Raw genomic sequence first — 11,803 nt, 5'->3', positions numbered from 1 at the left:
GGGAGTTCCTGAATTAGTTGCTGAGTCACACCTTAGCTGTTTGTGGCTGGAGAGGGATAATCTATGGTGCCCTTCAACCTTTGTGGATTTACATAAAGGAGTTCTCCCCAAAAAAGGTCTAGCTAATATGGAACTAAAAAAGTAGTATCAACCATCAGCTCTAATTTTTCCCATCAACATATCCATCCATATACTTTTTACGTAACCTACTCATGAGTATTTCCATTCAGTATCCACTAGTGAATAAATCAATCCACTAGAAAATATCTACATATTCTCCATCTTTTTCTACCTATCAACTTTCTCACTAATGGAGTCCCTCAATGACCTGTTTTTATTTAAAAATCTTTTTTCCTTCTATTTCTTCTCCTAATTCTATTTTATTACCATTTGCCTTAGTGGATAGTGACTATCCACTATCTCCATGCATAATCTGCTATCTCTTCATAATGCTGGATTTTCAAGGCCAGATCATACAAAATTATTTCATCATAGGAATTATAATTGCAAATAAAAAATGCGCGCATCTCAACCAAAATTGTATATCCAGATCCTAAATAAGCATCTCCACTCGAATATTCTACTTAAGGATATTCTGCAAAAGCAAACTTGATAGGTTGCTTCCACTCCCCCCACCACCCCAGCAAATGAACTAATTGGGATTCCCCTACCTCCCTCTATCATGTCTCTATCACTGGTACCACTATCTTAGGTATTTTAAATGTTACAGAAATTTGAGGAAATGGGTTGAATTTTCGGATGGATTGAGACTGCATGATTATTTTCCCACTTAAAATATCACTATGAAACAGTGCTCAGAACTGAATATTTGATTACAGTAAGGGAAGATGCCTGTATTTTCCCTCCTCTCAGAAACTTTTTCACAAGAAGGATAAGGTACATGTAAGCAAAACAATTTTAAAAATTCACATACATAAGAAGCCAAAAGTTTAATTTTATTGAATAAAGAAAGTTCATTCATGGTTTACACAGATATTAATATACTTTGTAACAGCTGAGAGATCAATAGCTAATAGGAAGAAGAAAGAAAGCAGTTTATACTTTCAATGTAGAAAAAAAATCTAATTGCTACAGATGTCTTGTAAAATTCCCAAAACAAGGTCTAGCCAAGTTTATTGTTCAGTGATTTTTTTTTCTTTTTGCAAGAGATCAAAAGTGAGATTCGATGGGTATACTACTGGTTACAAACTAATATAACAGCTTGAAAAAATCATCAGACAGAAGCATAAATAGAATACAAAAAGACTAGGTTTTAAAATTGTATTGCAGGAATATTAACTATAATAAGTGGAAAAGATACATTAAAACCAGGAGTGTGTTACACTGGTTCAGAACAGAACTCATAAGGCAGACCAAAACTGATGCTAGTTAAGGAAAAGGGCCTGTTTTTAGGAAGCATGTCCAGACACCACCACAAAGAAATACCAACAGTAAGTACGTGGTCCCTTCTTGTTACTTAGCGAGATGTCAGAAGTGAAGTGACTGGGGTGACAGCTTAAGCTTTCTCCAGGGATTTGTAGTATTCCACCAGTACGGTCCAGGCCTTGGGAGCCATGAAGCCTTCAGGAGGTTTCTGGCCTTCTCGGGCAAGTTTGCGCATTCGTGTTCCTGAAATAAATTCAAAGTCTTCATGGCTGAGAGGGAGAGAAAAAAGAGAATTTCACATTTTAAAAAACTCAGTTATAGTGAAATTTTTTAAAATATTTGTTCCTCTGTTCATGGTAGACAAGCTTAATAAGAAAAAAAATCTGGATGAAACGTGGTACTTAGGAATATCAACCTGATTTCAAGTTTGTCATTGAGCAAAACACTACGCTATCAAAAATTACTTATTTTTAGAAGTGGGAAAAATACTTTTTAACTGAAATTTTTACTGAGACCATTGTAGATTCAAATTCAAACACAACTGTAAGAAATGATGCAGCAAGATCCCATATGTCCTTTGCCCAGGGTCTCCCAATAGTAACATTTTGCAAAACTACAGCATAATATTACTATTAGGATATCAGCCAGGAAACAACCCATCAACCTTACTCAGATTTCCTAGTTTTACTCATACTTATTTCTCTGTGTGTTTACTCAGTTCTGTACAATTTTATCACATGTGTAGGTTCATGTATCCACCACAGTCAAGAATCAGAACAGTTCCAAAACCACAATGATCGCAGAGTTGCCCTTTTATGTCCATACCCATTTCCCACCCTCCCCCCCTCCTCTCAGCCCCTGGCAACTAATCATTTAGGAATAGGATTTTTTTTTTCCTGAAAAAACAAAAAATTTAATATAGCTAGTAGAGATTGAAACTTTTTAGGAAGTTTGAATATGAGAGGCTAAATGCATGCTGGAACAGTAAAACAAAAACTGAAATTTTAAAAATAGCAATAGCAGCAAGTAAGTAGCAATAATTAATATTATTCCACTGATATTACACAAAGGTAGTGTTCTGTTCATCCTCATACCTACAAAACACACAGAAGCCCTCAGGCCCTTCGACCACTAAGCACCGAGCACTGGTGGCTATGACACATACTGTCTACTAGTAATTTCAACCCCTTCCCTCAAACAAGGAAACCAACCAGATAGCAGACCAGGACCCGTAAGAGTTCTGGGTCACTCAGGTCACCAGATCACAAGCCCTGTTTATTCCTGGTTAGTGGCTATATGTTCCTTTCCCACTTCAACATTTGTAGAGTTAACCCGGGAATCAAGTGAAACCATAAACTGCCAAGTGGCCCTCGCTTCTAGAGGTATGCCAGGTATGTTTTAACTAACAATCACTCTTCTAGGAATCTGTGTAAAGGAAATAATGAGAGATGCAGGGAAATACTATACATAAAGTCAGCTATCTGAAAGTTGTTTTTCGACAGTAAAATGTAAATGATCTAAAAGTCGAAGGTCTAAATAAATTACAGCATAGGATAAAATGTTCATTATGTCATAATGAAGTGAAATAATCAGGGCCCCAAACTGTATATAGAATACTATTGCAGTTCTGTTAAAATGAGGGGGTGGGTGGAGGAAAAGGCCATAAAGAAATGCACCCAAATGTTAACGGTGGTTATTCCTAAGCAGTGGTATCACAGGTGCTTTTAATTTTGTCCATGATGCTTTCTGCAATGATTTAAATGATCAATATCAAAATCAAATTTAAAATATCAAATTATTATCAATAAAAGCTTACTTTTAAAATCTCTATCCACGGTGATTTTAAGTAATTTTAAATAATATGACCTTTAATTAATCTGAAACTTCAATCATTTGGAACACTGCCCTGATGAGAGCAGGTAAACAGGATGTGGACAGAGCATGACTTTCTCTATTCCGGCTCCACGGGAGTTATAATGGCCACTAATTCACCCCTAAATGACAGACCCCAGCAGCACAAGTATACCTCAACAGTGCTGGGGACACAACACACATTCAATAAATACTGACCACTGATCAGGTACTTGATTAGATTTCTAACTAGGAACTCAACAAGTATTTGGTGAAATATGAAAGCACAGAAAGGCATACACACAGAAAAATTCTATCAGTTTAATACAGGACCACTCAGAGTCTTAAATAAGTCACCACACTTCATCCTCTGGCAAAAAAAAAAAAAAAAAAAAAGGAGGAGATAGGGCTTCTGACTGCTGTGGTTAATCTGAGCTCCCTGTATGTCCCCTCTTCTCTAAATCTGGATTGTTCCCACTGGAGATTTTTACCCACCATTGGTGATCTCTTCAACAGTCATCTTCAGATCTGGTTTCTTTCTGACCTCGCTCACCTCCACTTCAGCCAGGGAACCCACACACCTAACTTGTTCCTAGCTTGGTTCACTCAGTCTATCGATGAGCTCTCGGGTCATCCACTCAATAGGACTGAGCTCCTGACCAAGAAAGAAGTACTGTGATTTCCTTATGATCAAGAGTTTACACCAGCTTCTGGCCTCTCCCCCTTTTCTAATTTTCACTGTCTGTGTGATCAATGACCTGACTGCTCACTGGGCTTCTGAACCTTGGGCTTGGTTGTATTACCATCCATCTCCACGCACCTCTTGCATCTGGCCTGTCCCTATGCCTGCCCGCTACTGTTACTTTCGAAGATCAATGTGACTCTTGGTCCTGGATCTAGTAGTTCTCCCTCTTACATTTGCTGCTGGCCCTGATTCTGGCCTTTCCAACTCCCCAGTGAGGTACCCAGACTTTAATGGATGTCCTACTCCCCTTTGAAACATGTCTAAGAGTTCTACCCTGCAATGCTATACACACAACATATGAATATAAAATAGTGTAACTCATTTAATCAGCCACAGGCAAATCAATGTTAATGCTTTATAATCTCATCTCTTACTATTAAGCAGAAGGCATTGCTTCTTCAACTCAGGCATGTGACATCTTCCCCTAGTCACCTGTCTGCTCTTCTAGTCCCTGCACCACCAGAAAGACAGGAAGAAATACATTCATTTCAGTATTTCAATAGCTCTCATCTTCTTAGGTAAAACATCTTTTAAATGTCTGTACACATTTTCAAAGATGACTGATGAAAAGGAAAGGTTAACAGATATTGCTTCAAAGCAAGACGCATTCAAGTAGTTTAAGTCTAGGGAGTCTCTCCCACTTCTATCACCTGTTCAAAGTGCAAGAAAAGTCAGACCCACTATAATAAACTGGCCCAGGCAGATGGGCGGGTTACCAGAGGTGACAAATGACGTAAGCTATCATCTTTCTCCCATGTAAGTGGCTACAACTTGAAGGAAGACAAAGAAATTGACTGCATGTCAGACAGGCCTAGGAAAAAAGCAAGACTCTGAGAAGAGATTTCTAAAAAAATTCTGGAAAGGTTAGGGTTAGAAACGTAGTTTTAAAAATTGAGTTTGAGAAAATGGATGAGCTCTCCAAAGAAAGAAGACTCACCAAGAGTAAAAGCATCTGTCAAGGGAGTAGGAAGAAAACCACGATGATTACATGCAGGCCATGGAAAGAGTAAAACGTTAAGGCCACAGAGGCTTAAAAGACGACCACGAGGGAAAAAACAAAAACAAAGAAAAACTTGGATATACAAATCAGAATTTAAATTTTCTTTAATCAAGGAGCTTTAGTGGATGATGAAGGAAAGAGAAGGAGTGGTAAAATGGCAGAGATACAGAGTGGAGAAAAGATGTGTTGTTTTTGTTTTTGCTTTTGTTTTTAAGGAAAAGGGAGGTCTTAGCAAGTGTGTGGCAGAAGAAAATAAGTGGCAAGAATGAGAAAAGGAAGGAGGATGAAAGCCAGGAAAGGGAACCAGGAAACCAGGAGAGAAATGAAAGATGGGGAAGTCAGTCTGGAATGAAAGAGCACAGAGAAAAGGAGGAGGGTCCAGAATGAAGAGAAGAATAGTGATGACTTGGAGTTAGAAAAAGATGACATGGTTAATCCAAGATGGTCTGGTCCTCACCATCTCAATAAAGATGTCAAGTTGCCTCCTGAGGGTAAACAGAACCTGTATGGGAATGAATTGATAACAGAAAGCATCAACACAGTTAGCTGACTTTTATCTCCAGGCCAGAGAAGTTACTCGTCAGGGCAGGGCTTAGCAAAGGAAGTCAAGGGTGTGAAGGGGTCCAGATCATTCCAGTTGTATCTAAAAAACCCTCACTCAACCTGATGGAAACCTGGTTAGTTCAGCTGAGAATCAATTGCCAAGACATTAACTGTTTTAGTTCCTTAAGATGTTCATTTATCAATTCCCTAAATAAGTCTCATTGATGAAAATTATGACCCTACATCTCTTTGGTAATGTCAATTTTAAATTTTGACTTCAAAAAAGGAAACCCTGTGTCATGTGCATACAGTAGATTTGTTCTCGATGGCAATGAGACAGAAGTGAGGGAACAGCTTGCTGGATGATTCTGCCCTGACTTTTTGATTAAAGGAAAAAAGCCAGACCCATTAAAGTCCTTTCTTTTCCCCAGAATGCCAAACTGTCTGAAATCCAGAAGTTTGCTTGCATTCCTTTTGAAATTGCACTTTAAAACTCAGGTCCCTGGGTACCTCTTCTCCTGACGCTATTTCACACTCCATCTGCCCCACATGCCACAAGCATTTCTTCATCACTTGAAATGGGAGTTTCTGCTTCCACATGGTGGTGGTTCCACTCCACCCTGGCTACGGAAAACATATTTACTTTCCTCAGCCTCATGCTTGTACTTCTGTCACATGAGGATTTTACTTTTTATCATACGTCAGGTGCAAAGAAGAGCCGCTATCTGTAATCTACTCACAGTTACATCTTTAAATGGCCAGCATTGCACAGAAAAAAATTAAATTAGGTAAAAACCAAGGCATTCCAGGAATGATCTAAAACTAGCTCTGAACATTACCTGTGAGTAATCAAGAATCTGCCAGAAGCAGGAAAGGCTACTAAATAAAGGACCTGAGGCTTTCACTACAAAGCAAGTCTAGTTAGGCCATCTAGTAACACTCGTTAACCAATCCCTATGGCACCAGAAAAAAGAAACACAAGTCTGTTTTCTTCCTTTTTGAAACCACTTGGTCACAGATTCTTATAATCCACAGCTGACAGAATGCCTCTTCTTTTAAAAAAAAGCCAACAAAACTCCCCAAAAAACAAAAAATCCCAAAGGGGATGGGGAAGGGTTAGAACGCAGGGACAGAAAAAGCACACCATTTAGCAGACCATGTGGGACCAGCATCTTATCCCATGTGAGACACACTAACTACATGTGGCCAGCATCTTGACTAACTCCTAAGTACAATGACTCGTGGCCACTTGTTGAAGATTTTAAATCTTTAAAACCATGTGCCGTCTCTCAGTCCACAGATGTGGCCATCAGAGCCACCAGCACAAGCTGTTCAAATAGACAAGAAGCCGGGGTCAGGAGGTGGGCCTTTGAGTGTATCTTTCGATGGTTCATATTCAATTAGACCAGCTTTAACCAAAAAATGTTAACTAGATGATAAGCCATCAGAGAAGCAAAAGGGAATTTCTCTCACAGAACAAAAAATAATGGTACTAACTTATAAGTGAATCTAATGAAGTACTTTGGGGCTAATTAACTATTCTCTAACTCAAAAGAAATTCATATATAAATATACACTAAAACACTAAGAATTCTCTTCAAACACAAGTCATCTCTTCAAAACTAGATAAACAGTTATTTATGGCTTTCTTTCTCAGAACCAAAAAGCACTGGTTGGCATCATACATGACAAATTTAACATTTTCTATTTCCAAACCAAACATCAACTGAAATACATAAAAATGTTAATTATTTTGAGCTAATTTAATTTACAAAAATCCTTAATTCATCATGTTTTCCTCCCCTCAAAAGTCTTATAAATAAAAGCTGGAGAACAGCTCCTATCATTCAGTCAAATAACACATTTCCAGGGAACGCCTACTCATCTTTTGGAGCTTAGTCCAAATGTCACTTGCTTCTTTTCTTCCAATGCCCCTGTGACAACCTACCTAAAACCTAAACTACCATTTCATTAACTCTGGCCTGCACTAACGCACACCTTCACACTGACCTCCCTTCCCATCTTGCTCTTTTCTATCCTGCTAGGTCATTTCTATACTTATGAGCCATGTAGTTTCAAGCTTGTCTTTGTTTTAATAAACACTGCAAGTGTAGTTACTTTGTAATCCATGTCTAGGTAATTCTAGTATGTGATGTCTCTGCAGGTCTATTCTGCTAACTGTAGTTTACTTTTATTATTTTTTTTTCTTGCTTTAGTGCTTTGTTTCCTTGTCTACTTTATCATTTTTGACTTAAACTATTCATCAAGCTTGTATAATTATGGGAATAAGTTGCGGCCTTGGACAAAGAAATAATGCTCCAGAGAGAGTCTATATTTGCTTCTGCTGAATATTTAGAGGCATGCCCAGTTAAGAACCACCAAAAACTAATTTCATGGCTTGAGGGCTTTTTGATTATTTATTACTTTCATTTTGATAGAACCCAGGTAATAAGAGTTTGGCCCATTTGAACAGTTCTGAGCTTCTGAGCCTAAAACTCAGTGGTCTGCTCAGTCCCCTGAGGAAGGGGAGTGAGCTCACTTCAGGTTTTCCCTTAACACTTAAGGTGGGACGGAGCCTCAGCTTAATGGGAGTGTCTCCAGCTGGACTCCCCATCTAGGTCAGGATCACAGAAATTAGTACTCAAGTTTGCTAAGTCCCGCAGGACAAAAGCAACTTCAACACTCAGCTTACCTGAAGTCCTAGTCTTTACTTAATAGTTTAGCCTTATAGTTCTTACCAGTGCCACAATACTCTTAAGAAAATGTTTCCTTTCATTAGAATTTTTTGTTAATTTCTTGGGAAAATCAATCTATATAATCCCACTTACCTAATTACTAAAAATCTGAACTTCCTAGTATCTAATGTTTACTGTAACAACACTATCCTTTTAAAATCTATTCCAGTTTGTACCTTTTAAGGAACTGCCTTATCTAGTCCGTATGTCTTCATCCTCCTTTCACGCTTTTCCAGTCCACCCTGGCCTTCTTCCCAAACCCTCTGAGTCTTCTCACCTTAGTACCTTTGCCTGTGCTTATCCCTTTGTCCAGAATGCTATTAACTCCTTCTTTACCAAGGGAATGCCTACTTATCTTCTGGAGCTCAGCCCAAATGTCACTTGCTCCAGGAACCCATCCCTGATAATCCAGACTCTGACTAGTCAGAAAAGTGTTAGTGGAGCTCTCCACATGTTTTCTGGCAAAGCACATGCCACCTTTAATTAACTGTGTTGTTAGTGGATTACTGCCTGTCTGTCTTCTCCAGAATGTAAATTCTATGAATGAGACAGAGGGAAGCGGGTAGGGCAAAACCATTAAAAGAATGACACAGCAGTTAGCAAGAAGATGGTAAAAGAATCAACTCCCAACAGACGTTGAGCTTCAATATATGCTCACTGAAATACAACAGCATGCTAAATGGCACTCCCACAGGCACCAGGACAGTTTTAAGGCTGACCATAAAAGGTCAAAGGGTGGGTGGTGGCCCAGTTCCTGGGAATCTCACCCCCTTCCCCAAAGTAGTTGAAATAATCCTCCCACTTGTTAGCTTATGAAGTTTCTCAGCCCATAAAATTAGCAGCACCGAGCCTCAAGCCTTGTGGCTGCTCTCTGTTCTGAGTGAGACAGCCTGCACTCTACGGAGTGTGTATCTCTCTGAACGAATCCACATTTACTCAACTGTGGCTCACTTTTCAATTCTTTCCTGCTCAAAGCCAAGGACACACACTTGGTGGGGCACATCCCAGGGACTCAACAGAGACCTGGGACATGGCCATCCTCACACCTCACATTTTTCCTGTATCATGAGGGCAATAACAATATCTGCTTGTTTCCAAGCACAGTGCCCACCCTTGGCAATGGCATGTAGGAAGAACTCAATAAACAGCTAAAAAATGGGTGAAGCATAGCAAAGTTGAAAAGTATTACACTAATTTCAATGTAACATGTTGACTTTAAAACAAGATACAGTACATATAAAATACAACACGTGATTTGATTTTCAAAAATATACATACTAGTATGTACCTAATTATGATTCAAATGTATAGTAAGAGAAGACAATGCAACAGATTTTAAATTAGATCTTATCTGTTAATGGTTATGTAATAACTCCCTGCAATAAAATATGTGCAAAATCTAGAAGCACAGGATAATAAATTCATGCAATTACAGTGAGACTTCTACAAGTCTTTAGAAGAAACATCAAAATTAATAAAAACAAAGTGTTTCGTGAAATTAATGGAAAAGACAGTTCCCCAGGAGTCTAACAGAAATATTTATGTGTGGCAAAGACTACAAAGACTACAGAGCCAGGAAGAGAAAGAAAAGAATTCACACAAGAAATATTTCAGGGGCCAACACAGCAAGACTTGGATGTAAAGAGTGAGGTGAAAGAATAAAGGACTTCAAGATTCTACATCATGGGAAGAACAAATAACTAAGGAAATTTAGGATTTGGAGATACATGAGGGGAAAGGTAAAGTTGCTTCTGCGCATTTTAAGTAATACCAAGAAATCTAAGCAGAAATGCACATTAGTGTGGTAGATGGAATTCTAAGATAGCCTTCATGACCTTCACCCCACAGTGTTACTCCCATGACATGTCCTTTACAGCAAAAGGAATTTTGCAAATGCAATTAAAGTTACTAATCAATTGACCTAAAATAGTGAAATTATCTGAATGGGCCTAACTTAATCGTTCAAGCCCTCCAAAAGCAAAGAATGTTCTCAGATGACAGCAGAAGTCAGAGATCTGAAGCATGAGAGATTTTACATGAGGGAGGTTCTACTGCTGAGATGAAAGTGCCCACAAGGAAGAACCTAAATGTGGCTTCTAGCTGCAGAGAGAAACCCGCACCAACAGCCAGTAAGGAGATGGGGACCTCAGTCCTATAACCGTAAGGAAATGAATTCTGCCGACAAGGGTCATCTTGGAAGTTGATTCTTTCCAGAGCCTTCAGATAAGAGCCCAGCCTAGCCAGAGTCCAGTCCAGCCCACCCAGACTTCTGACATAAAGAACTGTGAGGGGATAAATGGGGGATGTTTTACACCACTAAATTTATGTTAATTTGTTACACAGCAATAGAAAGCTAAGACAATTAGCAACTTGGAAACACCAAGGTATAGCTTTCAGAGTCACTGCATAGAAACCAGTAGAACAGATGAGCTTTCCTGTGGAAAGTATATAAAAGAAGTGAAGAATATATGAAAAAGTATTGAAGGATGCCTCTAATTAGAGTACTATTTAAAAATGACACAAATAGTAAATGATTAAAGGTATATTCCAGCATTAAAAACATGAAAGAAATACTCTATTGACAACATGGAAATAGCCAGCCAGCAAACATTTATGTCCACCTGTCCCTTCACTTACCTGTTTCCACAAGGCACTCTCACTCTTGTGCTTTCTTTTTACTGAGCTGCCACTTCAATCATCTGAACCATAATTTTGCATTTGTCTACCCAAATACAAAGATTTACTGCATAAAGGAGGAAAAATTACAAACAACTGAATTATCTCTAAAAGTTCATAGTATCTGAAAGAATGGGCTTTAATCTTGTAGTCTTAAAACCAAATTTCCTTGAGTCATTATTACACTAATATGAACCTACTTAACTTCCTAAGTATAAACAGATGGTTTTTACCATAATTCTTATCAATCATATCTTGCCTTGAATCTTCACGAAGTTTGTTTTTTTCTCCCTAAGCCTTGTCTTATACTGGTATTTAGTCAAATCAAAAGCTACAAAATCATTAATTACATAAAAGCTGGCATTGAATAACATCCATTAATCAAACACAAGACAACCTCATATGTGCATAATTAATAACTGTTTTCTCACTACATCAAAGACTATCGACTTTCCACAAAATTTTAATCACTTTCCAACATATTCCCATCAACTTAATTATATTTGAACACAAACACAAAAACTAAAAAACTAAGGCAGTTTTAAAGCCTCCCAAGTTACAATTTATTAAGATTTGGTAATTCAAAAAAATTCCAAGAAAATGAGCCACTCATGCAACTAATACACAATTCATCACTGGAAAATCTTATGAGAACTGATGTAATTATTTAGCCTTTGAATGATTAAAAGAGAGACTTAAAGCAATATTACACTGATTTAACAAAACATGAAAGTTATCAAGGGCTTCCCAGCATATCATTCAACCACAGACAGATGGCTTCTAGGGTCCCTGTGTGACTTAATCAGCTGATCATGCAAAGAAACCAGAGTAATGAAACATAGCAGCACAAGAAGTGCAAAGGAAAAG

General features: G+C 38.2%; 1 protein-coding gene across 1 annotated transcript in view; it reads right to left on the bottom strand.

Moving 5' to 3' along the window:
• Positions 1–935: 935 nt before the first annotated feature.
• Positions 936–11,803, bottom strand: part of PAPSS1 (3'-phosphoadenosine 5'-phosphosulfate synthase 1) — a 98,453-nt gene continuing 87,585 nt past the window's right edge. The window contains exon 12 of the mRNA XM_074342710.1: positions 936–1,655. Within this exon, the coding sequence (XP_074198811.1) occupies positions 1,517–1,655 (139 nt within the window). The 3' untranslated portion in view covers positions 936–1,516. The remainder of the gene's footprint in view (positions 1,656–11,803) is intronic.

This window comes from Camelus bactrianus, chromosome 2 (genome assembly GCF_048773025.1).
Source record: "Camelus bactrianus isolate YW-2024 breed Bactrian camel chromosome 2, ASM4877302v1, whole genome shotgun sequence".
NCBI lineage: Eukaryota > Metazoa > Chordata > Mammalia > Artiodactyla > Camelidae > Camelus > Camelus bactrianus.
The sequence above is the reverse complement of the archived record's forward strand: the minus strand, read 5'-3'. Positions and strand labels throughout refer to the sequence as shown.